Raw genomic sequence first — 27,826 nt, forward strand, 5'->3', positions numbered from 1 at the left:
TGCCATAGCAACGGAACTCAAGAGGCTATTGGCTGCTGATTTGGACTACGAATACGCATCACTGTAGTTCTATCTATCCTCAGTTGAAACAGATCAGGACTGAGAACTGGCCTTTAGAACTACTGCTGCTATGGGCTGTATATAACTGATTTAACTCAGTAACTGTGACACATGGGATTAGTTTGGAACTTTAAAATGGAGCATAATAATAATTTCAAAATAAAAGCCTTGAATAGTTTTACATCAGGTAATTGCTGTTTTTGGCTTTATTTGATGTTTTCATCCAAAGCACTGTTACACATGGGATTACTTTGGAACTTTAAAATGGAGAATAATAATAATTTCAAAATAAAAGCCTTGAATATTTTTACATCAGGTAATTGCTTTTTTTGGCCGTATATGACTTTTTCATCCAAAGCAATGTTACACATGGGATTAGTTTGGAACTTTAAAATGGAGAATAATAATTTCAAAATAAAAGCCTTGAATAGTTTTACATCAGGTAATTGCTGTTTTTGGCTTTATTTGACGTTTTCATCCAAAGCACTGTTACACATGGGATTACTTTGGAACTTTAAAATGGAGAATAATAATAATTTCAAAATAAAAGCCTTGAATATTTTTACATCAGGTAATTGCTGTTTTTGGCTTTATATGACTTTTTCATCCAAAGCACTGTTACACGTGGTATTAGTTTGGCCCTTTGAAATGAAGCATACTGAAAATTTCAAAATAAAAGCCTTGAATATTTTTACATCAGCTACTTGTGTTTTGAGCATTATATAACTATTTTAACCCAAGGACTATTACGCATGGGATTAGTTTGGCCCTTTGAAATGAAGTTTAACAAAACTTCCAAAATAAAAGTCTCGACAACATTTTAAATCGTACCGAACGGTGCACGTCCGCCTCGCTTAACGTTCTTGCGGTTCTCCGCGTGCCACTGCTTACGTCGCGGCGTTCTTTGGCGTCGACGCCGATTTGTGGCGCGACGACGCCGGGCCCGAACCCCACGGCCGCGCCTTGGCAGGCCCCGGCTAAATTTCTTCCGAAATTTTCTAGTTGGGGCCTGCCATGCAAAGCAATGGCAGGAACCTATTACTATTGTCGGAGAGAAGCGTCTCTTTAAGTATTATTATTCTTTATTTTTCTTCCGTAACCGTTAATGCGGCTCGTACCGCTGGGTGCACACCTACAAATGAGGTATCAAAACGTGCAGAAAATTCACGCCATTGGAGCTATTATTTTTGGTGGGATTTGGGCTTAACGTGGCGACATAATTCGCAAAAAACTGCGAAAAAAACCCCATTATAAGTCAATGGGAAAAATCCTAGAAATACCCTATTTTTGAGGATTTGCTGTGTCGTCACAAATTCACCTAGAAATGCCATTCAAATTTCATTTTGTAGATACGTCTGTGATCTCTTCGAAAGTGAAGACGGCTCGTCGATACCAGTTACGGTTTGTCCACAATTTGCCTCTAAGCGACCCAAAGTTTCTCATTTTTCCTAAAGTTAGAGTGCGTCTCTGGCTGCTTAGAGTGAGAGATGAAGACAACTTTTTTAGCCCAAATCATTTTTGAAATCGCCATCACGCCCACAAATATCGCACGATTAGTATCAAAATCGGTCCTGACATTGATACGCCTGTCTGCTCCGGTAAAATGTTTTCGAAATTTATCTAGACCGTACGGTTTTCTGTCACGGTGCTTCAGAGCAAAGTCATGCGACAGGATTTTCTGAGGCTGTCTGAGGCTCTCTCCCATGTATTTTAATAGAATTTCAGATCTGGGCACAACATTTCTTTCTCTCATCACTGTAAATGCTCTGAGTGAGGTACAGATATGAATCTCGGGACTATCGCAGAAGACACATTGCCCTCTCATACGCTCGAAACGCTTTTCGAATATGTATTACGGTTCCCGAACAAGAAGGATTTGTTTCCAATGCTTTTTTTCAGTAAAACGTGTTTGCTCAAACACACAAAGTGTGTTTGAGAGCTCAGAGCTCACAGCTCACACCTGCTGAGACCATTATTTACCATAGCAACGGAACTCAAGAGGCTATTGGCTGCTGATTTGGACTACAAATACGCATCGCTGTAGTTCTATCTATCCTCAGTTGAAACAGATCAGGACTGAGAACTGGCCTTTAGAACTACCCGCTGCTATGGGCTGTATATAACTGATTTAAATCAGTAACTGTTACACATGGGATTAGTTTTAAACTTTAAAATTAAGCATACTGAAAATTTCAAAATAAAAGCCCTGAATATTTTTACATGACGTAATTGCTCTTTTTGGCTTTATTTGACTTTTTCATCCAAAGCACTGTTACACATGGGATTAGTTTGGAACTTTAAAATGGAGCATAATAATAATTTCAAAATAAAAGCCTTGAATATTTTTACATCATGTAATTGCTCTTTTTGGCTTTATTTGACTTTTTCATCCAAAGCACTGTTACACATGGTATTAGTTTGGCCCTTTGAAATGAAGCATACTGAAAATTTCAAAATAAAAGCCTTGAATATTTTTACATGACGTAATTGCTCTTTTTGGCTTTATTTGACTTTTTCATCCAAAGCACTCTTACACGTGGTATTAGTTCAGAACTTTAAAATGAAGCATACTGAAAATTTCAAAATAAAAGCCTTGAATATTTTTACATGATGTAATTGCTCTTTTTGGCTTTATTTGACTTTTTCATCCAAAGCACTGTTACACATGGTATTAGTTCAGAACTTTATAATGAAGCATACTGAAAATTTCAAAATAAAAGCCTTGAATATTTTTACATGACGTAATGAAGCATACTGAAAATTTCAAAATAAAAGCATTGAATATTTTTACATCAGCTACTTGTGTTTTGAGCATTATATAACTATTTTAACCCAAGGACTATTACGCATGGGATTAGTTTGGCCCTTTGAAATGAAGTTTAACAAAACTTCCAAAATAAAAGCCTTGACAACATTTTAAATCGTACCGAATGGTGCACGTCCGCCTCGCTTAACGTTCTTGCGGTTCTCCGCGTGCCACTGATTACGTTGCGGCGTTCTTTGGCGTCGACGCCGATTTGTGGCGTGACGACGCCGGGCCCAAGCCCGACGGGCGCGCCTTGGCAGGCCCCGGCTAAATTTCTTCCGAAATTTTCTAGTTATTCTTTATTTTTCATCCGTAACCGTTAATGCGGCTCATACCGCTGCGTGCACACCTACAAAAGAGGTATCAAAACGTGCAGAAAATTCACGCCATTCCAGCTATTACTTTTGGTGGGATTCGGGATTAACATGGCGACATAATTCGCAAAAAACTACGAAAAAAACCCCATTATAACTCAATGGGAAAAATCCTAGAAATACCCTATTTTTGAGGATTTGCTGTGTCGTCACAAATTCACCTAGAAATGCCATTCAAATTTCATTTTGTAGATACGTCTGTGATCTCTTCGAAAGTGAAGACGGCTCGTCGATACCAGTTATGGTTTGTCCACAATTTGCCTCTAAGCGACCCAAAGTTTCTCATTTTTGCTCATATTAGAGTGACAGCCGACCTCGGTTCATATCTGGGCACAACATTTCTTTCTCTCATCACTGTAAATGCTCTGAGTGAGGTACAGATATGAATCTCGGGACTATCGCAGAAGACACATTGAACTGTCATACGCTTAAAACGCTTTTCGAATATGTATTACGGTTCCCGAACAAGAAGGATTTGTTTCCAATGCTTTTTTTCAGTAAAGTGTGTTTGCTCAAACACACTTGTGTGTTTGAGAGCTCACAGCTCAGAGCTCACACCTGCTGAGACCATTATTTGCCATAGCAACGGAACTCAAGAGGCTATTGGCTGCTGGTTAGGACTACGAATACGCATCGTTGTAGTTCTATCTATCCTCAGTTGAAACAGATCAGGACTGAGAACTGGCCTTTACAACTACTTGCTGCTTTGGGCTGTATATAACTGATTTAACTCAGTAACTGTTACACATGGGATTAGTTTTACACTTTAAAATTAAGCATATTGAAAATTTCACAATAAAAGCCCTGAATATTTTTACATGACGTAATTGCTCTTTTTTGGCTTTATTTGACTTTTTCATCCAAAGCACTGTTACACATGGTATTAGTTTGGCCCTTTAAAATGAAGCTTAACAAAAATTTCAAAATAAAAGCCTTGAATATTTTTACATCAGCTACTTGTGTTTTGAGCATTATATAACTATTTTAACCGAAGGACTATTACGCATGGGATTAGTTTGGCCCTTTGAAATGAAGCATCCTGCAAATTTCAAAATAAAAGCCTTGAATATTTTTACATGACGTAATTGCTCTTTTTGGCTTTATTTGACTTTTTCATCCAAAGCACTGTTACACATGGTATTAGTTTGGCCCTTTGAAATGAATATTAACAAAAATTTCAAAATTAAAGCCTTGAATATTTTTACATCATGTAATTGCTCTTTTTGGCTTTATTTGACTTTTTCATCCAAAGCACTGTTACACGTGGTATTAGTTTGGCCCTTTGAAATGAAGCTTAACAAAAGTTTCAAAATAAAAGCCTTGAATATTTTTACATGACGTAATTGCTCTTTTTGGCTTTATTTGACTTTTTCATCCAAAGCACTCTTACACGTGGTATTAGTTCAGAACTTTAAAATGAAGCATACTGAAAATTTCAAAATAAAAGCCTTGAATATTTTACATGAAGTAATTGCTCTTTTTGGCCGTATATGACTTTTTCATCCAAAGCAATGTTACACATGGGATTAGTTCGGAACTTTAAAATGGAGCATAATAATAATTTCAAAATAAAAGCCTTGAATATTTTTACATCAGGTAATTGCTGTTTTTGGCTTTATTTGACGTTTTCATCCAAAGCACTGTTACACATGGGATTACTTTGGAACTTTGAAATGAAGCATACTGAAAATTTCAAAATAAAAGCCTTGAATATTTTTACATCAGGTAATTGCTGTTTTTGGCTTTATATGACTTTTTCATCCAAAGCACTGTTACACATGGGATTAGTTTGGAACTTTAAAATGGAGCATAATAATAATTTCAAAATAAAAGCCTTGAATATTTTTACATCAGGTAATTGCTCTTTTTGGCTTTATTTGACTTTTTCATCCAAAGCACTGTTACACGTGGTATTAGTTTGGCCCTTTGAAATGAAGCATTCTGAAAATTTCAAAATAAAAGCCTTGAATAATTTTACATGACGTAATTGCTCTTTTTGGCTTTATTTGACTTTTTCATCCAAAGCACTGTTACACGTGGTATTAGTTTGGCCCTTTGAAATGAAGCATACTGAAAATTTCAAAATAAAAGCCTTGAATATTTTTACATCAGCTACTTGTGTTTTGAGCATTATATAACTATTTTAACCCAAGGACTATTACGCATGGGATTAGTTTGGCCCTTTGAAATGAAGGTTAACAAAACTTCCAAAATAAAAGCCTTGACAACATTTTAAATCGTACCGAACGGTGCACGTCCGCCTCGCTTAACGTTCTTGCGGTTCTCCGCGTGCCACTGATCACGTCGCGGCGTCCTTTGGCGTCGACGCCGATTTGTGGCGCGACGACGCCGGGCCCATGCCCGACGGGCGCGCCTTGGCAGGCCCCGGCTAAATTTCTTCCGAAATTTTCTAGTTAGTTTTTGTTGGTCATAATGAAAAACAGGACAGAATATATTCAAAATTATTGTTTTTTACATGGGCAAATGAAAAACACTATTTCTTAACCTTTGCAAGAGTGAACTTGCCAAAATACTAAAATATTTACAACCTATTCCAAGGTGATGATTGCATTTTACCATCAAATAAAAGCATTCTCTCTATAGCAACAGCAACACATTTTAAGCTAAATTCAATATGGACGAAAGCAATGGTCAGCTGTCACCAAGCTCATCCAGAGCCAAACTAAAGCAGTCTGATTTTTGGACAATTCCCCTTGAAGTGTCACTGCTTCTTAGTGTTTTTGTGCATTTTGTTTTTTAAGTTTTGGTTTAAGGCGACTGTGGAGCTCCACCTGTATTCAGACAGTTCTGTTTAACTTACTTCTCAAGCTCTCTCGTTTGAGCAGTAATTTACCTCGCAGTGGTGCGAGAGGTCTTGATTATTTATATTCACGGAGGCCCCATCTTGAACACAAAGAATTCAGGTTGTTTACCCATCCTGCAACTGCCATCACAGGTCCTCTCTTCCCCTGCCATGCTGCTCTTTTTCTCTGCTCACTTCCTGCCCGGCTGTGGGAATGTCAACCCCCCCGGCCTATTTAAGACCACAAACCAATTCCACCATGGAGGCTCAAAGACAAATTAAACTTAATGCCATGTAACCAACTCAGCCTGCAACTGTGCACTGTCAGGCACAGTGCTAGCCAGCAGAGAAATGGGGACTTGTGGGCACCTTTTTGATCAGTGTGCAAATCACGAGTCGACATGGAGTCAAATAAAAAGCGCTTCTGGAGATCGGAGTTAGACGACGAAACCAGAAGAGTTTCAGTTTGATCTTGCTTAAAGTGACATAAAAAATGCAGCATGTGGTTGATTTGTGATGGCTTGAAAAACAAATCTTGTGCAATCCTGTAAAAGGAAGAAGAAGACCAACTGCTTAGGTGAAACAATAGCAATCAACCCCTGAAATTAATAAATAGTAATAAAAAAGCAGACAATGCTGAGAGTCAATGGATTACTAAGAATGAATGTATGAAAAAGGTTTAAAAAGCTGCATAAATGCCTTCATTTCTCTAAGATACATTTTCTTATGAGAACCATTTTAATACTTTAGGCAATTTCTGTCAATACTAACTTTTTCAGAAATGATTAAACGAACAAAAGTGCCACAACACTCCGAAGTGACAAAACTTTTTAATTTCCTCCTTATAGCATTTAAAATGTCCAATGAAACGCAGCAAGCCATCCATGAAGAGAAAAGTGAGCCATTACACATCAAGTATTCCCTATAAAACTCTCCGCTCTTGTACTCTTATTTCTGAGCTTGGATTAGATATGCACTCCATATTCTGCTGCCTGGAATCAGGAGGCTTATTTAATGAAGCTCCATTGGGGCTTTTTCATGCGAAAAGCTCCAGTGACAGTACTGAAATTGTCCTCGTCTTAAAGGCAAGACCTATTGTTAATAAGCATCCCATCACTCAATTAGGCAGGCTCATATACACTGTCTGTGCGGATGACACATAGAATGATGCACTACGAGGGCAAGCAAAAAGAAATGCTTGAAGGTAAACATATTTTTTTGAATATATTACGGTGGTATTACACTGATACAGATTCTTATTTATTAGGGCAATGGAAATATATTATCTGAGACATAAAGTTTCATCAGTAAATGTCAGGGAATGTTAATAGAGGTAGAAGACAGCCAACATTGCTTATTATGGAAAGTAGGCATATATATATATATATATATATAAAAAAGGGAACTTTAGCATTTGCAATTCAAACCAGATATTTATATACACTGTATAAACAGACACATAACCTTTTTTTAACCTCACTGTCTGACAAATCGGTCAGACTTTTTCTGATTTAGGTCAGTTAGGATTACCTAAAAGGATTTTAAAAGTTGAATGCCAGAATAATCAGTTTCATAACATGCCTTTCAACAGTAAGAGAAAGCCAAGATGTCATAGTTTTGCAGGCTTCCAGACAGTTCACAACATTTAAAATACTTAAAATCAACCTTTCAGGAGGAAAGTGTATTAATCTTCTACAAGTATGCCTTGACAACACTCTTCATTGTGGATCCTGCTGCTGACTGAAGTTATCAATTTTCAGAATCAGTCAGGGGTTAAAATAAACAAACAGGAAAGAAAATTTCTACAATTTGTGGAGATATTCTGCTGTTTATTAAAGGTGTGTGTGAGAGAGAGAAAGAGAATTTCAGCAGATGACAGCTGATAGAAGAGTACAGGTGCCAAGTTTTCTCTTTTGTGGTTCAAACTCTGTCATGAAGCATGGTGAATTTGGAAGAGTGAATGTGAGGATCTACCAGTGATGAGCACCACTAATTAAAAGTTGCAGTAACCTTAAAGCACTAATCCTAAGGTCTGACAACAACATGGTATTTAGAGGAAGTTGATACCCACCATGTGTCAATGACACAACATGTTTTATATCATCCTCCACAGGATCAAATTTGTTGTTGCACATCAACCTGTATAGGTGCTCTTCAGGAAGTGATTCTCTGACACCGGCCTTTCACTCATGGTTTCAGTTTTATAGTTGTTGAGTATTGCTAATTCTGTTGCTGATTTTCCCTAAACACAGTAGGACTTTTATCAGGAAGCATGCTGGAAATCAGTGGAACTAAAGGCTGTTATTGTATGGTGATTCATTCTAGGTACAGAATGAATGTAGTTTACTGAACGTGAAGACAGGAAATGGAACTGCTGTCTTTTCACCCACTTCAAAATAAGAGCATGAATATAAGCATCTAACTACCTGAATAATTCTTGACAGTTGTTAATCAAAACTTATCAACAGTTGAACTTTATTCAAATGAAAGATTACAAAAGAGCCAAGTAATTAATTTAAGGAAAGCTAAGTGTGCTACATTTTTCAAAGTTAGCAAAAGGCTAAAGTGCTAAGTGAAAAATTAGCTCTGCTATTAGAGCATTAGCAGATTAGTGGAAATGTGCCCACCACTGGGATCTATATTTGTAAGAAGACACACAGGAAAACTAACCCTGCTAATCAAGGTATACCACACCGAGGAATATTTAAAATGTCAACGTTGTTATCATTTTCAGTTTTTTCTTTAACACACACTGTTTTACAGCAAAAGGATGGAAAAAATATATTGTCATTGTGGTTCCTGTATTCTTATTTATCATGAATCAGAATCGGCTCCAACAGCTATAAGCAGACCAAATTGTGTTGTTTTTTTTAAATAAAAATTATTGTGGATGGGTAGAAAGCAAAGACAAACTTAAAGCAAATGTAATCTTAGCAGAAACAAAGTAGTTTAGCTCATAAGAGGACTAAAACAATTACAAAGATATTAAAGAGAAACTGGCATGTCTCTAATTTCTGCTTTGTAAAACCAAAGGGAGCAGACATTAAGTATCAAAACAAAATATTTAGTTTCACAGGTAATATTTATTTTTTAAGAGACAGATTTCATGAATATTACACTGTACCTGAAGAGACATAAAAGTTAGCAGGGTGTAGAGTTGGGAGGCTGAAAGCGGCAGGTATCAAAGACAGCTAATATTCAGAGGGCTAAAGTTAAAGTGCACCGCGATAGCCGGAATGGCTCTCATCTGAGAAGAGAAGATTAAAATCAGTGGGACATCGCAGCGAAGCAATATGAAGTGGGAAAGAGAGGAAATTTCTCTCTAACATACACTCCCTCACTCTCATCCAGATGGGCGCCCACACACACACACACGTAATATAACCTCCTACAATAAACTAATTACTCGTCGTTAATATTTAAGAGCCTAATTTCCATTCATATGTAATATATTAAAAACGTGCAGGGATAAGCAAAGAAAAGGGCTGACCCTGAGATATTCACAGCAAGCTAACTGCTCCAAACAGAGAGAAATGAACATCAGAGTGTTTTCTGTTTTATTGAGACAAATGTCTCCTGCCTGCACTAGCAATTAATGGCCTCCCTTTTAAAATGTGGAAAATGGTACAATTTGAGACCTTCCCTTTTTTTCCAAATGGGATAATAGCCTCTTTGCCTTGTTTTAGGCAGTAATGGACTTTAAATGCAGAATGTGTGACTCACTGCTTTAGAGACGAAGAAAGATCATCGTATTTATTTTGTAAAATGTAGCATCTCTTTTTTTTCAGTCATCGAAGACAGATTGTGAAAAGGTCATAGGGTAAAATTCAGAGCATTTAGGCGAGACCAAAACTGATAAACAATAACAATAAGAGTGGGAGTCCTTTCCCGAGGACGGCCTCTAATCCGAACTGTTAAAAGCAATATGGCTCCCCACCCAGGGTATCATGTGAAAAGGGGAGACTTCAATTGTTAATGCGGCTTGAGTCAATATCATCTCTAATTTTCTGCATATTTTCTTTAGTCAAGCTGTGGGTTGTCAGAAATATTTTCACATAGCCAAAACTTTACTTTTAGGCTGCGGTAAATATGACAATAGATCTAAAAACTGGAGAAACAGTTTAGTATCTACTTTGCTGAAAGTCTGGATGTGTACAATTTGAAATTGTAAACAATTTTATAATTTTTTTGGTTGTTTTATATAAAATCTGGATTTATTTGGTTTATACTTTGTCATGAAAGATGTGTTTTTAGTTATATGCATATATTATATTTTTAACTTTATGTCTGGCTGCTGACTACTTGTGCAGATTAGTATTAATTTAGCAATTTATGTATTTATTTATATAAGCAGTACCTCCAGGTCACAATTAAAGCTCAAGTCATCAGTAAGTAGAGGGGCCCTTTCTCAATTAACACAATCAATAATAAACAGCCTTATTCTTCTGGGAGAACACGACAAGCCATCAAGTTTAACTCCCAAACATGTTGACAAAATAAAATACTTAAAGCTTATTAACATACACAGGCGCTAAAACAAGGCACACTATCCCAGAGTGGATTGCACTGTCTCTTGAGTTAAGCTTAAACTCATTAAACTGAGACCCTTATTAATCTGCTGCTAAAAAGACAGAGCTTCAATAAAAGTAGTTTTTCAAGAGCGACAAGCTTTTCAAAACATTTTTTTTTTCACCAAGACATGTTGTCGATGAATTAATAAAGCTTAATGGGATTAAAATATTCTGAGAAGCATTCATCTGTGCAACAGTTGCTTCATTTCTCCCTGTTTTTGTGGACTGAATGGGCGCTGCGGGGACCAACTCACACATTCTGCTGGTTAGCATCAGCTTTTCCTGACTGAGAGGTGGCAGGAAGTCATGTGAGGTGGCCAACTACGCAAGAGTGTGTTTGATCCAGCGACCAGGTCAGCCCCGATGTTAACAGAGTTATTAGGCGACCTATTAGGGAGCGTCAGGGAGGCGGCTAAACCCCCCACTGATTCCATCATTACTGCCGTTGTTGCAGGGTCATTACCACCCTGCTGCTGGGGCTTTGTAGCAGGGATTGAGAATCTGCTGGTGTCTTCACCACACCGGCTCAGTGGGGAGAGTAAGAGCGTGGGGGTAGAGTTGTGGGAACAATGATAAAGGAAAACGGGAGTCGAAGTGAGCAAAACTACTGAAGGATTTGATCATATCCCTTGGTATGAAAGGGAGGATGATTGTGCAGCCATCACTTAAAGTAAGGCTTTAGCCAAGTTACATTTTCAGAGATGACCTTTAGAGCAGCAACACAGTGGGGTGAGGGAAAACACGGTGTAAAGTAAAAACTACAAAAATAGAGCAAGAACAAAGCAGAAAAGATTTTTAGAGTTGTATCAATCAAAATTTTGCTTTTTGTTACAGATTTTCAGTTTTTAGTGGGGTCTGACCTGGTGATACACATTTAGACTATTACTGTTTCATTTTCTAACAATCAAAGCACATAAGACTAAAACAAAAAATAGCCACATATTCATTGATAGAGCAAGTAATATGAATTTCAGGATTATCCAAATTTATTCGCAGCATTTGTTACTAATATTTATCTGATTTTTTTTTAATTCAATAAAAGCATATTATACTGTAGTTCTTTAAGGAATTATGTACCAGGACTAAGACCACAACTAGGGAAAGGCTGAACAACTCAAATTTGTAAATATTAGAATGTGTGACATGACCAAGGCAGTCTTCTAAAGAGACTGGGACCTCGAACTTGATTAATGAGAGATTACACAGTTAAGGAATGGTTTATTTATTTATATGGTTTTTATTTACCGGGGATTGTTTCTCCCACTGGACCGTATAGGGGGTAACACTATATGCTTAAAAACTGGTGCGATGATGCCACAGAGCGCAGAAACTCCAGTAGCACACACCATGATCACACAAACCAATCCAAAGATTGGAGCAAGGCTCAGACAAGAGGAATCTTTTTTTTTTAGTTTTGAAGAACCACGTAAATATAAAGAAATAGAGATTTTTTTAAACATTTAGAGCTGATCGAGGAAAAATGTATCTTTTCCCATCTATTTTCAAATAACTATTACATATCCTAATATTTTATACAAAAAATTATAATTATTTTAATTAAAACAAGTAGAACTATTACAAATTAAAATATTTGCTTAAACAATTTAATATTTTTCAGGTTTTTGTTCACAAATCCAGAGTGAGTGTGTATTGAGAGATGCAGCTTGGTTTGAAGCTTTATTTGCCGTTAAGTCCTCCTCCCTTCTGTCCTTGTTATTTGTGCTGAGAAGCCCAGAAATCACCATCACAAAGTGGCACATGCCCTTTGTCCATCAGCAATTGATGTGGGCAATGGAGGAAACATTTTGGAGGAGCGGGTGTGTGAAGTTTGCCAACATCAATCTTGTTTCAAATTGAACTGCAAAGTTACAGCTGAATGGATTGGCTTTCAAATGCAGGAGGCCATGGCTACACGGGATTCAATCCCAGAGTGAATCTGATTTGATCCCGTGAGCCATACAAAGGCACAACCCACTGATTGATAAAGCGAAGTGAGGGGAGATGAGTGAAAGGAGTAAAAAGAGACCCAAGTCAATGTGGGAGGGTGGAGCGACGGAGAGGCTGGTGAACGAAGAAAAGGAGGAAAATAGATGAGAAAGCAAAAAAAGGAGAAGAAACGTGTGAATGGAGAATAAAATAACATTTAGCAAGACCAGGTAGTTCTACAGAGCCCATTTAATGGCTTACACACAAATTGTAAAGATGTGAAAAAGCGTGGCACTGACAGAGGGAAAATGGAGATGTCTGTCTACGATAACAGATTTTTTTTTATCTCTGCGTGTGGGTGATAACAATTTTATGATCACAAAGCACAGAGTCGCACCGGAGGTACGTCTAACCTTGACATCAGCCGCTGAGGCGTTCCTTCAACAAATTTTCAAAGTTTCAAAAATATTTTTTGCTCACAGAAAAAGGGCTTTTTTGTTAGTTACCATAGAGAAATTAAATGAAGCATTTTGTGCTTAAACAGGGCTGATGTTGCAAACGAAAGTAACATAAGTTTACAATTAAAAAGAATAGACATACTTTAGATTTGCAGTGAAATACGAAATTTCTTCATAGCTCTGATTGTTTTTTTTTGTCCAATAAATATTCAGAAAATTACTCCTATATGAGATAAACCCATTATATTGCATATGCATTAATTCTTTACAGATTCAATTATTTTCTGGTATTTCATCACATTTTCTGATAAAGTTAGGTACATATGGATAAATATAATTAATGACATTTTGCTAGATAATTGTTTTACTGTGTTTTGTGGCTCTCTATACTATAGACTTGGATTTCTTGCAGGGTGAGGTAAGCTGCGGTTTAAGTTTCAGAGCAAACCTATAACCTTTTCGCCTAAATGTAACATGTCATGTACGGCAGAAAGATAACATTGCACACAGTATGACTGAGTGGTAGCTGAACCATTGTGGGTGAATGTTTCTCTTCAGATGGGTCAGAGAAGCTGATCAGTGCTGATGTATGATGAATAGAGCTAACTACAAGGGAAGAAAGGGAGAAAAAAAAAGAAGACTGCAGAAGACCTGAAAAATGGATGGAGGTTCACCTTCAACCTGGACAATCACCCTAAAGAAAGATGTTTAGATGAGAGCATATTTATGTGTTGAAAAAGTCTAACCAAAGTCCATACCAAAATTCAAAGACAATTGGTGGCAATGTTCATAAAGCACTCCCAATAATCTGAGTTTTACTTTAGAAAGATGCATCGTCAAAGACATCTCGCTGAATTTTGTTCAATGTGAAACTTTCCACCCGTTTATTTGTGAAAATTTACTTGAAAACCATGCATCATTTCTCTTCTTTATTTCGTCCCTTGCATTATTGTTATATTTATATTAACTATACTATATGTTTCCCCTGTGTTTAAATTTGTCCTTAATGCATAAACTCTTATTATTGTTTTCTCATTTTTAGCTTTGTATAAATCTGAATTTTCCCACTTACTTTAACTTACTGAACCTCTGAATTTTGGGCAATGCATGACATTTCTATTTCAATTCTATGTTCGTCTTTTATTGGAATGTTCTGTTATTGACCAGCAAACTTGTGTAAAAAAAAAAAAAGGGGTGCAAAAACCTTTGCAAGACCAGTGTGTGTAAGATGGACTCGCACTAATCTTGATATAATTTTTTGGAAGCTGAGATCCTAAATCTTAGAGTTGTGAGAAAATTGTGGTGATGGAAAAACCAAGAGAGGGTAAAGTTGTGCAGCATTTATTTTAACAAATACAGCTGGATGTATAAATTGTACATTTCTTAAAATTTCAGTGTCATATTTTTTTAGACAGGTACCCTGGACACTCAAAATCGCAAGTCCATGTGCACACATTTTAAGAAGCTTAACAGCAAACTGGACTGTTTGGCATTTATTTACAAATCTTATGAGTCTAGAAAAGGTCCAAACGAGCCACTGGAGGTAACACTTGAAAAACACCCAACAAACAAGCATAAGTGCAGATAATGGTCGCTGCTTTAAGCTGTTGTTCTGCCAGCTTTTACAGCATTTTCCCACAGAATTACCATTATGATTATACCAAGCACATGTAGCATGGGTATCAAAAGAAAATGTTAAAGTTATTGATAGCTAGAGAGCATCATCCATCACACTAAAACCATCGATTTCTGTTTGTCAGCCCGCTCAACTCGGCTACCCGAATATCTTAACGTAGCATTGGCAGCATATTTCCACAGCATCAGACTCAAAAAACGGACACGCTAAAGAAATGAATAAGTGTGCCACTCCTAGAAGACTGAAGCAAAGCCCGAAATCCCTCTTGATTATCATTTCTTTTCTTGGTAAAACTCATTAAACAGCAAGACCTATAAAAGCAGCAGGGGAGATGACAGTCTTGCATTCTCAGTTGTTTTAGAGGCTTCTGAGCACAATAAGCGTCTGAAAATTGGGGGCTGTTAAAGCGATTCTTTTTTCTTTTTTTTTTATTAGTTTCTGTCACTGCCAAAGTGTTGCTTTTCAACAATGCAGTAACAAGCACGAATCCCAAGGAGGGCGGAGATAACAGAAGCCTTTTTTGCTGCATTTTCTGAGGGCAGCTCTGTAGGGAAGGCATTTACACCTGCTTGCCTCATCTTTCACAATACACTAGGCCCCAAAAGTGTGCTTTACTTATAAATATACACATCTTGTGGCAAAGATGGAACCATAAAAAGCAAAATAATAGCTAACAAGTCATGTATGGGTGTGTGTATGTGTGTCTTTTAAAGAAGGACAAATATCTCAGACAAATAGAGTCAGTTTACACCTGTGATTTGAAGTTAAATCAGTAGAAAGGCTTCATGATGTGTCGTTATTATAAAACTAAATCCTCAGGAGGTAATTCTGAATGGCTTGGTCTTACCAGTTAAATGCCTAAACAAATTTTTACCTTCACCAGTTTCAATTCAGACTTAAAGAAAGACTCCATACAAATAGTTATGATAACTACCCAGGAGATTTGTTGACAAAACCAACCATAAATTCAATGCATTTGACTATTCAGCATCAATCATGAAACACACAAGAGGAAAACAAATGAACTACTCCCTCATTTTAGGTAAACCCGTCTTAGCAGGCTTTCAGAGCGGCACCATCTACATCAAAGCTCGTCTCGCTGACTTTCAACTCCACAACTCCACTGACGGGGTGATGAGGAGGGAGGGTGTCGGGGTGTTCAAACATTAAACAGCATTTTTCATTCATGAGAAAATCATGTTCTGTTTCAACAATAGAGGAAAAAAGGGCTGATTCAGTCAAGTCGCTGCAGGGGTAATTGATAGGGATCCAGCGGAGGTAACTCCCAGGGGAAATGCTGGATCATGAATTCCTACCATGCCAGCGGGAACACGGACGATCTATTGAGGCTTTTTTTTTTTTTTTCACAAACCCCTGTGGGCAAGAAAGTGAAGTTAATAAAGAATATAAAAGGGCATCTGAAGCTGAAGTACAGCTATGTGTTGCAGAACTACAAATATTTCACTGGCTTTTGAAATCAGAGACTATCTGAAAAATTTATCTCAGATGTAAAGTACATACCTGAAACGCAACCTCAGTAAATACAAAATGTAGTTTTAAAATAATAAGTTCATTTAGGGGGGAAAGGTACCCAAACCACAATATTCATTAAAGTAAGTTTTTCATCAGGCAGATTCCGATCTCATTCCAGACTCATAGAAGTCAATCACAATCTGACGACAACATGAAATAACCTAAATAAGAGATTAAAAACAACTCACATCTTTGGTGTTGAGTTAATGTGTCTATTTATTCAATAAGTTAGAGCCATTTTTTTTTTTTACTGAAAATGTTGATTATTTTTTAAATACATAGTTTTTGGTTACAATGTGATTATTACAAACTCTGGAATTAACTTTATTAAAAGTTTTAATAGAATCCCGCCACTAATATCTATATCTGCAAAGAGAAAGACAGATAGATGTATAAACATCTCACCGATATCTTTTTGTGTGTTTCTATGACGAGTATGAAATGTATGACTGCCAGGCCCTGTCCTTGTTCCCACTTCATTAGGCATTGCAACAACTGTTCTTTCCAAGCCACATCCTCTTTCCATCTGTATCACTCTGGAAAATCACCTTGCGGCAGCCCAGGGAAAATTGCTGTTCATTTCACAGTGGCAAAAAAAGGAAATGAGTCTAGTTTGTGGACCTGGAGGCTGTGAAAGAGGCAGAGCAAGAAACTGCTGGCAGGCTGACTGGTGTCCAAACAAACGCTGGATATAAGAAAAAACTTGCAGGATTCTGTATAGTTATGTCCACACATGCTGACAGAGCTCAGATTTGACTCTTCTGCGCTTGACAGGGTTGACTTTTCCCCTCCCACTGCTGCTAGAATTAGAGGGGTGTACATACTGTCAAAGCAATGGAAAACAATCAAATTGTCATGGGGGGATACATCAAGTGCTCTCAAACACCCTCTTCCACTATAAAAAACAAAGAAAAGCTCTGCACTGCAACTCTTATCCATAAGCAAGTTGGGTTCCTCGTTGTGTATCTGAGAAACAAACTGGCTGCGACAAGTAAACTCCCAGAGCTTCCTTCAAAGCCTCACATCCACCCTGATAGAAGATTGGCCTACTGGGCTGGAAAAGGCAAGAAGCAAACCAAGCATAGCTGCCACGTGTAAAAGTTCAAGATTGTGCTCAAAACAAAAGGAAAAAAAAAAAACAAATCTGAAACAGCTCAATGGACACAAAAATCAAATGCAATGCGAAGCTCAGTGACGATTTATACTTTCTTTTAAGGAAAAGCAGCCTAAATGGGATGTCTGACACAAACAAAAACATTTAAACTCAGAGCAGGCAGTGAAGATATTAGAAATAAATACTGTGATTTAGGATAATTAACATCTAAGTGGGAAAAAATGTGTTGCCACAAGATCAAAGTATACCTTGGCATCCATCGCCTTAGAGGCCAAATGAAGCATGCGTGAGAAGATTAGCTAAGGGTGGGGTGGAGAGAGATGACATCTCTTACCTTTACTCTGTGAGGAGAAGCACAGGGAGAGCTGAGCAAATAGGTCAGGGTTTTCAAACTTCTCTTCTTTGACTTTGATCCAGAAGCAATTCTCTGCCATTTCCTGAGGCACTATCTGCAATGACACAAGGATTCCATTATCGCCACAATCAGAAACCGTCATTCCATCAAGCCGCCACTCAAACTTCTTCTAGCTGGAAGATAGAAGAGGTTTTGTGAGTCTTTTCCTGTGTGTGGATACACGCATGACCTTGGGTGGCATACTGAGCATCTGAGTGGTAAACGGGACTTACAAAAGAAAAAAGCAAACATATAAATGTGAGGCTTGAAATTGTGAATTATTTGACTATGGTGAAGATAATGATCTTTCAACACTGTCGGGGTGAGCACAGACATGAAAGCTTCTCATTTTTTCATTAGAGACTTGGATGAGAAAAAAATCTAAAATAACCAACCACACCGAGACAATACTTCATCAGTAGAGTGGAAACTTGGTATTTATGGGGCTTAGAGACCACAGCCACCTGCAAGCAGCTAAAATTCACAAATACTTCAGATCCTCTCTAAAAAGGCTTAGAAATCCATATTATAATATTTCAAACACCAAAAATACTTTAATTTGCTATATTTTTCACAGTGGAAACTGATGTTGGGGGTACAGCCAATTGTTATGAAGGGAAATTTATTGTGCTTCTGGATTGGCTTCTTTGCAAACAGCAACCAATAGCATGTTCAAGAAGATTTATTATTTGTCTTTTAAACTGCAAAGAGCAATCCACGTTCCTTCTGAGTTTTTTCTACCATCTAATACCATTAAAAACAAACTGAATGCAGTTCAAAATGTTATATTTTGCTTATGTTTGACAGCCTGGTCAGGCCAACCTACCCAAATCGGTGCTCATTGTCAAAGTTATGTGACAAAAATCACGTCATTTTGTTCATAGCCTCTTGACGTCTCTGGTGAACTTTTGACTCTGTCTGTATGCAAAACTAAACTAATGTCATACGAATTCAGAAAAGCATTCGGACAGAGTCTGGAATGTGTGTTGGGTGAACTGGTGATCAAAACAGGCAGCGGTCATCTGAAACCAGATGAAGTGCATCTGGTCATTCATCTTGTGCATCTATTAGACCAAAACACTGAATTCCTCATGTTTGGTTCTGGTCCGACGCAGCCAAAGAACGTCTCACTAATGCCTTCTACTCTTCTTTTCAGGTTCCAGTAACATGGAAAACAAAATGAAATGTTGCAGAATTATTTCCTCATACAAAGAATTTGTGAACTAGTTCTCCTCCCTGCCATGATCTCTGAGCTTACTGTAGACCACTGTTGTAGACCATAGCTGTAGATGCCAAAACACCATGATGTAAGCTGCAGTGGCCAACTTTTAACAACTTTGCACAAAATATTTAATTGTAATCAATATTTCTGCACAGTTTTTGGCCCTTCCAGTTTAAATTGTATTGCCCACTGTCCTACAAAGATTCACTTTTACAATATGGGATTGACTCTGGCATTTAAGGGGTTTAACATTCAAAATGTGTGTTATGCATGGTGAGAACTGAAGTTTTATTCATTAAAGAAAGGCAATTGTTAATCTTTAAAAGAGCATGAATTGTGCTCAAGGGACGCTGAAAGAGAAGCTTATTAATACATGACCAGAATTTTTTTTTATCTGATTCAATTTTGCGTACATTTTTTTAAATGCTCCTAAAAAAACGACATTACTAAAATTTAGGGGTTTAAAATTTCTGAAAATTATTGTATGGTTGTTAAGTCTGGTGAAAACTGAAGTTAATAATAGCATTCATAAAAATAAATTAAACTTTTTGATTCATATTATTCCTACTGCAAACTGTAAGAGAGCATTTCTTTGTTTCCAAGTGACTCAGGTTGAGAACAAATTAGAGGGACCTCCAAGGGCAAAAGATAGATACCCCCAGTAAGTTACAGTTATTACTACCTAATAATACATGTGACACTACTCCTTTTCTACTACACATTCTGTTGAGAGCTCCAGAAGTATTTCTTCTTGTAGCTTTTTATTGTGGCCCCAGCCTTGCAATTCGCTTATTGCACTGCCACCACCATCGTCATCAAACCAGAGTAATTATGCAAACAAAGAGTTGTAAAAACAGCACTTATGCAACACAGACAGAGTTACAGCTGGTACTCAACAAGCGTCCTCAAGGCCGCATAGTAATGGTGATGAATGCAAACGTGTTTGAGAGTCGCTGGCTGCGTTAATGGAGGTTTATGAAACTTCCAACACAGGCTTGATTTCAGTGAAGCACAGATAAAGGACAACTGCACTATGTTACTGAATTCTATGTGGGAACAATGATCAAACAGAGCAGCTGAAACCTCCTTCCATCCATTGTCCTTGGAGAGTCACAGGTGGGCTGGTGCCTATCTCCAGGGTAACCTCAGGTCACATGACAAATTACCATGCATGCACAATCACCAGCCCTGTTTAGTCTGCTTTAACCAAACTCTAATTTGTTTGGTTGGAAAGTCCAGTTAATTTGGGGAGCTGTGAATGAACAAACTCTGATACAGACTGAAACTCTGGTTCGCCTAAAAACCTAAGTCTCAGTTCAGTTGAAGTGAACAATGATGCTGTTCGAATGCATATATGAATGCCAAGTAGGCTAGTGTCACCTCCCAAATCAGAAAGCAAACTAAAGCAAAGGGCGCTTGTATGAAAAACAACATTCTCCCTGAACTGCCTCATCTTCCAGTGTTTATTTGGAACATCTACCAAAGACAAAAAAAAAAAAACTGCACCCACTAAAATCTGACACCACTCCACTTTTTTTTTTTTTTTTTTACATTTCTTGAATAAGCAAGTTGCACTCAGTGTCTTGAGAGTGTCTGGCTCTTGTTACATCTCCATCTCATACAAGGGAGGGAACAGGTTGCTCAATTTGTTTTTGTTTGTTTGACAGTGAAGTGAAAGCAAACTAAAACTAAACTAACTAACTAAAAATGTCACAAATGTTGCAATGTTTGTCTCCAATCGAACCAAGTGCACTGGACTAGCAGGTGTGAAAACAGCCTTAGCAGTTGTGCTTATGGACTGTGCTAAGAAGCTGGAGCACCCAGAGAGCACCTCTACATGCAAACATAAAAACCCAAAAGGCCTAACCCTCGACTCACTGCTCAACTAAAACTTGAAAACTTGAGGAAACAAAATAACGGACTCGTCTCAAACAGGGTAGTCATCCAATCCCACTACCACTGCCTAATTAAGAAAACTTTAAAGGTAAATCAATATTCGCCATACGGCAAAAATCATTATGAAGGGCTCCCTGCATGATCTCAGATGGGACTTGTCAGAGTAGAGTTTGCAGATTTTCCATGACAGTGACTTTTCTTTGGGCAGTCCCACCGTCCAGACAGGGTGCATGTTAGGTTAATTGGTAATTCCATCTAAACTGACTCACAGAGTCAGTGTGTGTGTGTGTGGGAGAGAGTTTGGCTCTTTTTCTCAAGAGCTTCCCAGTTGGCCCTTTGATAGACTTGCAACCTGTCCAGGGTGTGCTCCGCCTCTCACCAGATGATACCAGGAAAGGCTCCAATCCCCTGTAGCCCTGAAGGGGATGAAGTGGGTGTGGAAAATAAATTAATATTATTGCTGTGACTGCTGCTGCTTCCACAGCCGCTTTTACTGCCACTACTGCAACCAATAACACTAACAATAATGCTGTCTTATTTAGAAAAATGCGACTCTACTAAAGCAGAAAGAACATTTTGTACTAAAATTGTAATTGAAGAGACCTCAGTGTAAATAACTCAGTTGATGTGAGAAAGTGGTAAAACCTGGCAACACGTTTTAGTAACGATTTCTACATTGTATCGAGGCAAATTTTAGAGCTAGAAAACCAGAAAGTACAAAACATAAATTACAACAAGACATTAATTGCTTTTCAAAGCACATAATTAAAAAGAACACTTTTCTAACACAAAAGAGCCTGTTGTCTCTTAGAAGACAGAGCCTTTCTATATAGAAACGATGACCTGGGTCTGGTAAGGCTTCACCTTGAAGTTAGTCACTCTCAATGACTGTAGGCAGAAAACTGACCTTTTTTGGATAAATAAATTTCTACCAACAACATATTGACAGGATGTGTGGCTACTTATTGAAAACCCCCAAAAAAGTAGGAAAATACTTTCCTTGTATTGATTTGTACTTTTAATGTTACCTCTGTCAGTACAATTGTAAGTGGATATCCACAGATCAAATTTAATCAGCCATAGCTTTCTCTAAACATCCCGTCAGTTTGACAAATAGCTTCAGTAGCGACATGTTTTTTCTGTGTCTGAGCTAAATGAAGGAGACACCACCAGATTGTAGCTGCCGTTTGGAAAGTTAAACGTGACTTTTTGTAGGAGGTGACATCTTATTGATGGAAAAGAAAACAATGCTGGTTTGTAGCTGTTACTCAACAATTGTGTTATGTACTGATACCCAAATTTTCGTTTCAAACATAATTTAGGGCAAGTTTCGTCCCAAGAGTAAATTTTCCAGCATTCGCATTTGCCTTGTGGTCTCTGTTTCCAATGTTTTTCTACATATTTCTTATTGTTGTACAAGAAAATTTACAGAATAATAGACAACTTTAAAACCCTGACACAAAAGAGAAGAAAGAGCTGTAAAAATGACAATATATAACTTTGTAAGGATTTTAGTGTTTACATTTTGTATTCTCAAAATGTAAAATGTGCATCCAAATTTTATTTTTTTTTTCAATCTTCATCAAAAAAGTAATATTTCTATTTAATGATATATACCAAGACAGCTAAATACAATGACAGGTTTTAGATTTTTAATAATAAAGGTTTTTACTCCTGCTTCTTTTCCATTACGAAATGTTTTATGTTGTTCTATCACATAAAATGGTATGGCAAAATATGAAACATTTAGTGTAGTATGAATACTTTTGAATGGCTACTACAGTTTTAAACTGTCTAACTGCAAACGTGTTTTTAATTCACGAAGTAAACAAGCAGTTTAAAAATATGCTTTGCAGTTTCTTCTGGTTATTTTTGGCCTTTAATATTTGACATTGGTCTTTTTCTGTCTAGTAATTTTGTTAATATTTTGCTGTTGAACTCTTGGTCCACTAAGTGGCTGTGGGATTTTCCTGCAGAGCCTGAGCAGAATAAAGATAGCCTCTGTGTGTTTAAGGGAAGGCATTTATTACAACTTGAGCTAATGAGCCAATGTTGAGCTTAAATATGAGCTTGTCTCGTGGCACTTTGTGCAGCTGTGGTTATTTTCTTCCTCCCAGTGTATTCATGTTTCCTTTGTAAAGTCATTTTCATATGCTCATAGATATTTGTAATCAAGATCTTAATATTAAGCTAGAATCTAATATTATAAATAGTAATAGGCTAAAGCTATTTAGCTGAAATGGAAGCTAGAGAATAATTTCATTTTTTTACAATGGCCTACTTAATCTTAATTTTCTCTGGGACTAATACACCAAGAAGAACATAAATGCAGGAAATAACTCTTTAAAAGCGATAAGCAATTAAAAGCTGACATTTCCCTTTGTAAGCCTGAGTTAGACCTGTCCCATGTGGATCCGTTGTAGCATTGCTTTAGGCTAATAATGCACAGCAGCTGCAACCTGCTGCTAAACAGCAAATGGCTACAGCAAATTGAAGTGTAGTGAGCAGATGTATGATACAAATGAAGCATGAATACACAGGGTGCCATCCACAGTCTGGTAAAGATGAAGCAAAAAGCCTTTTAAATAAATACATCTTTTTTTCCACCAGAATAAAAGAATATTTCAGAGATTGTTAGTTAGATGTATTTTGTAGAAGAACAAAAATATTTTTACAAATCAGCAGTGTCACACTTGTGGTGCTCCTGATGTTAAATAAAAAAGAAGTTTTTTTCATACGTACATCAACATGTTTCGTACAATAATTTGGATTGCTACAATAGAGTTGGTGAAAAACCCAACGACGATTCATTTTCTGGCACAGGCCACAATATTACTAATTGAAAATTGAATAATAATTTTCACTTTTAGACAAAATTATTCTTTGTATTACACCAGACTCACCTGGAGCATTTATTACCCAAAATCTTAGCCTTTTGACTAAATACACATTAACTTAAATCAATTTGTTTACATTTGTGATGGTAGGATAGAACTAAATTTTTCAAAGAGTACTTCCCACATGCATATAGGTATCATCTAGTGGTTGCTATGCTTTGTTGCCAGAAAGATGTTGCTCTTTGCTATTATCATTTTTGGAAGTTTTTCTCTAATGCCAAGCTACTCCAGTACATGGCAGTAAGATAAACATAGATTCTTATCCAGGCTCACATATGATTTTAATTGTTCTGTTAAACATATTTCCAACATATGTAGCAGTGCTAAGAGTTGTGCATTATCTGCTTTAAAAACAACATGTTAATGTGAAACAGTAAAGTTGAATTACCACACTTCTTTTTGTTGAGTATGTGAACCGTGCTGATTTTGGACACATATATGGCAGGAAAACATAGTGGATCTATAAAAATGTGTTGTTATTCTCCTCTCTTTTATACAACTGAATAGTAGTCAAGCCTGGCACTTGTGTACTTCCATCTGCTCCATATAGAGGAGACAGATGACTGATGTTCCACTTCACTGACACGAGAGAAGCAGATTGTTTTTCTTCAGGTGGTTATGAATTTAATTTGCATCATGAAACCAAATTCCCTGCAGAGGCAAGGTTAATCCTCTTCCACTTTAACCTGTTTACGTACACCCCTGCAGACATTGGTCATTTGTCCTCTTGTACATGCACACAAATCATGTATGCAAAACCATATCAACCCATAAAAATGAGCGATGATACCGATGATACCAGATCAAGGTGCAAACAAACACAGCCACCCTTGGAATTGGTAATCAGAAATTGCATTGTTGTTTCCCCTGTTTTGTAAAACAGAGAAAGGATGAGCTCAGGGAAACGTACAACTCGGGAAATAAGTAGTATTATGAAACTGCACATATAGAAGCTGTTAGAAAGACTTCAATTCAGTTACAACTAACCTGAGTTTCCCTCCTTTTGTGTCATTTAGAACCAGGTTTCTTTTGATATGACATTTCACCAGAAATTGGCCAGTTTTCTCAGCACTGCTTAGGCGGAATCGATTTTATTCACACACTTAACTGTAAGAAAATATAAGAACACCGGTTCTGTGGGAATCTGTACAAGTTAGCATAAAAGGTCAATGTAACAGGTGTTAGATGTGTGATTCATCAAAGGATTCATCTTTGGTTTGATCGTTACTCTCCAAACTCTAACCAACTCGGTTATGAATTTTTCAAGTTGGCTGACTACAGATTCTACTCATGTAGTTTCAAGACACCTTCTTGAAACTACATGAATAGTTTCAAGAGGCTTAAATAAACCAGAATATTTTCTGGCTTATTTAAAACAATGTTCAACCTCGACAAAGATGAGTGGCTGGTCGGAAAATCAAGAATTTGTGTATATTTCCAGTCAGAAAATGCCACATTCCGACAGCACTTCATTGAGTATAGAAGTCTCCAAATAAGCATCACCAGAGAAGGAAAAAGATCATAAATCTAAAGCTACATTCACACAGTAATTCATTTCCCACTTTTTCATTGCAGTTTGAATGGTCCAAATCCAATCTTTTCATAAAAAAAGAAGAATCTTTCAGTTCATTCAGGATGAGAGTATATAAAATTGATCTGTGAATTTCTAAAATGGACCAATAGCAGTATAATGTTTAAAATAGCTTACTTTTTTTTGCTGCCAAACCAAACCAGGTCTGGTGAATAGAACAAATGTTACTTTCCTTTCTTTTAGTGTTAAAAACATAATTTCACAAAAGAGACGCAGTTTTAAAACATTGAGATCTTCACAACCGCTCCTGCCTGTGATCTTTTTGAAACTGTTAATTTATTTCAAGTTTAGAAAAATGCAGCGCTTATGAGGAGCAATTGCTCGTAAGCGACACCAGGTCAGCTTGCGAGCTGACCTTTTGTCAGAGAACATCAGATCATTTAGAGTTTAATTATTTTGCTATATGATGGAAAATCAAAGAAGAATTGTATCCATCAGGACTACAAAACAAATGAAAATGGCTTTTCCTCTAGCCCTTGATCATTTTCTGAATAAATCTGCATAAGATACGCAGTGAATCTACAAAAACACATTAAAATACATAAAAGTAGACCTAAATCCACTAAAACCACCAAACATAATTTGCACTATGAGCATGACTACAGAAGAACAAACATGACATTTTGTTTGCAGTGTGTAACTAAAGGCAGAAGCACAAGGATGCACAAGTGGTGTGAAAAACCATCAAATCGACTCTAAAATTTACTGAGACGATGGATAAAACATTCATAAAATACAACCCAGGTGGAAGAGAATGTATCGTGGAAATTGTTTTTAAATGTGACGGAACATTACACAACACATTCTTTCTTCAAAATATGCTAAGATGGTGCAAATCCAATGGCATCTGAGCAATAAAAATTGTTTACCATCAAATCCTTTGAAATAGGTGTTGTGAGAGGAAGAGTGTGGCATGTGGTAGAACGGCAGTTTGAATAGATTAAAGCTGCATTTGGGTAAATCTCCTTCTGGTTTAGACTTCACATTATACTATGGAGGCCTAAAAGATCAAAAAGTTCCTAAAAAATGTGCAAATTTTTTAGCACACGGTCTGTGTGCAGATTGCATAGATTTCCTTTGTAAAGAGAGAAGTAACATTTGCATTACAGCCTTAAATCAGAAGGAGTGAACACAAGTCTGCATGAGATCAATGCACAGATTACCGTACCTTGGACCAGTTGACCCTCTTCATCACAGTTTCAGGCTTGTAAGTCTTCTTTGGCTCCAGTCCATAAGGCAGCTTGACAACGGGTAACCCAGGAAGAGGAGGAGGACCACCAAAGCCCCCAAACGGAGGAGGAGGTGGGGCCCCACAACCTGGGGGCGGTGGGGGTGGTGGAGGTCCTCCCCCTGGGGGTGGAGGAGGTGGAGGGGGCATAGACGCATGGCCAGGCAGAGGAGGAGGCGGAGGGGGTGGACAGCCACCAGGCGGGGGTGGAGGAGGAGGAGGAGGTGGAGGTGCTGCACCTCCAGGTAGCGGTGGAGGAGGTGGTGCTCCAGGCGCAGCTGGGCCTGCAGCAATCTGCAAAAGCAAAACAGAGAAGTCTGTAGCAGAATTCATCCTGAGTGAGGTTCTTTTTACCTGATATAAACCTGAATCTGATTTGATGAGGAAAAGTCATAATAGCACTGGAGAAGATAAACTGAATGGGGTCAAAAGTTTTCCAACAGCTCATCTCTGCATTTCTGTAAATCACAAAATCAGGCCAAAATTGGGCTTTAGCGCCTTTCACTGGCACTAAAGCCCAATGCACAGATTACAACTGAGAAGCTTTCCTCCCTTTTTCTTTGCAATTATTGAACATTTTAATCTATAAGTTTAGGAATTTGTCCCCCGAGTGACTTTTCTGTGCATCTTTCGAGATGAAAAACTCTGTTGAATGTCAATAAAAAGAGGCAGTGAGTGAAATAGAAAAAGCTTTCCCAATACTCTTTTTAATGCAACACAAAGATCCGTGATCTTGTCTAGGGATACAGTTTATGAGGTAGAACATTTGAGCTTTCTGCAGGATACTTAATCATATACTTAAAGACTTAAGCATCATCTTTATGCTGTCTCAAATTGTAGGTCAAAATATAATATAAAGCAAGATTTTTTTCCTGGTAGTCAGAAGTTTAAGTGTTTGTACATATTGGACTTTCAACACATTGTGAACATGTGTTGACATGAGTTCATACAGTTCAAATATCGATTCTATATCTCTTAATTATTGTATTTACCGTTACTTAAAAAAGAAACAGTTCCTCAGTATTGTAACATTTACTTGCCAATAGACTCTGATCTCAACTATATTTAAAAAATATAATTTCTTCTCCCGACTGCAAAACACTGAACCAAAACTCTCCGCATTATGTTATATGTTGACCACTATGCCAGCACATTTACAAAAGTTTATTAGGTGGTTTAAACTTCAGCTATATTCTGGCAAATTGTTCCCTTAAATTACTAAATTACATTACTACTCTTGGGAATTCTTTAAACATTAGGCAAAATATGAAATAACATAGAAAAATGTAAACCACTTTAATTTACAATAGATAAGAA

General features: G+C 37.3%; 1 protein-coding gene across 4 annotated transcripts in view; it reads right to left on the reverse strand.

The window, feature by feature from the left end:
* The window catches only part of diaph2 (diaphanous related formin 2), a 454,593-nt gene that overhangs the window by 260,363 nt on the left and 166,404 nt on the right, over window positions 1-27,826 (reverse strand). For all 4 annotated transcript variants that reach the window (XM_023328256.1, XM_023328254.1, XM_023328253.1 and 1 more), the window contains 2 exons: window positions 26,450-26,803; window positions 17,616-17,730 (listed from right to left, as the gene is read on the reverse strand). In XM_023328256.1, coding sequence (XP_023184024.1) covers window positions 17,616-17,730; window positions 26,450-26,803 — 469 coding nt within the window. The remainder of the gene's footprint in view (window positions 1-17,615; window positions 17,731-26,449; window positions 26,804-27,826) is intronic.

This window comes from Xiphophorus maculatus, chromosome 23, assembly GCF_002775205.1.
Source record: "Xiphophorus maculatus strain JP 163 A chromosome 23, X_maculatus-5.0-male, whole genome shotgun sequence".
In the NCBI taxonomy this organism is placed as follows: Eukaryota; Metazoa; Chordata; class Actinopteri; order Cyprinodontiformes; family Poeciliidae; genus Xiphophorus; species Xiphophorus maculatus.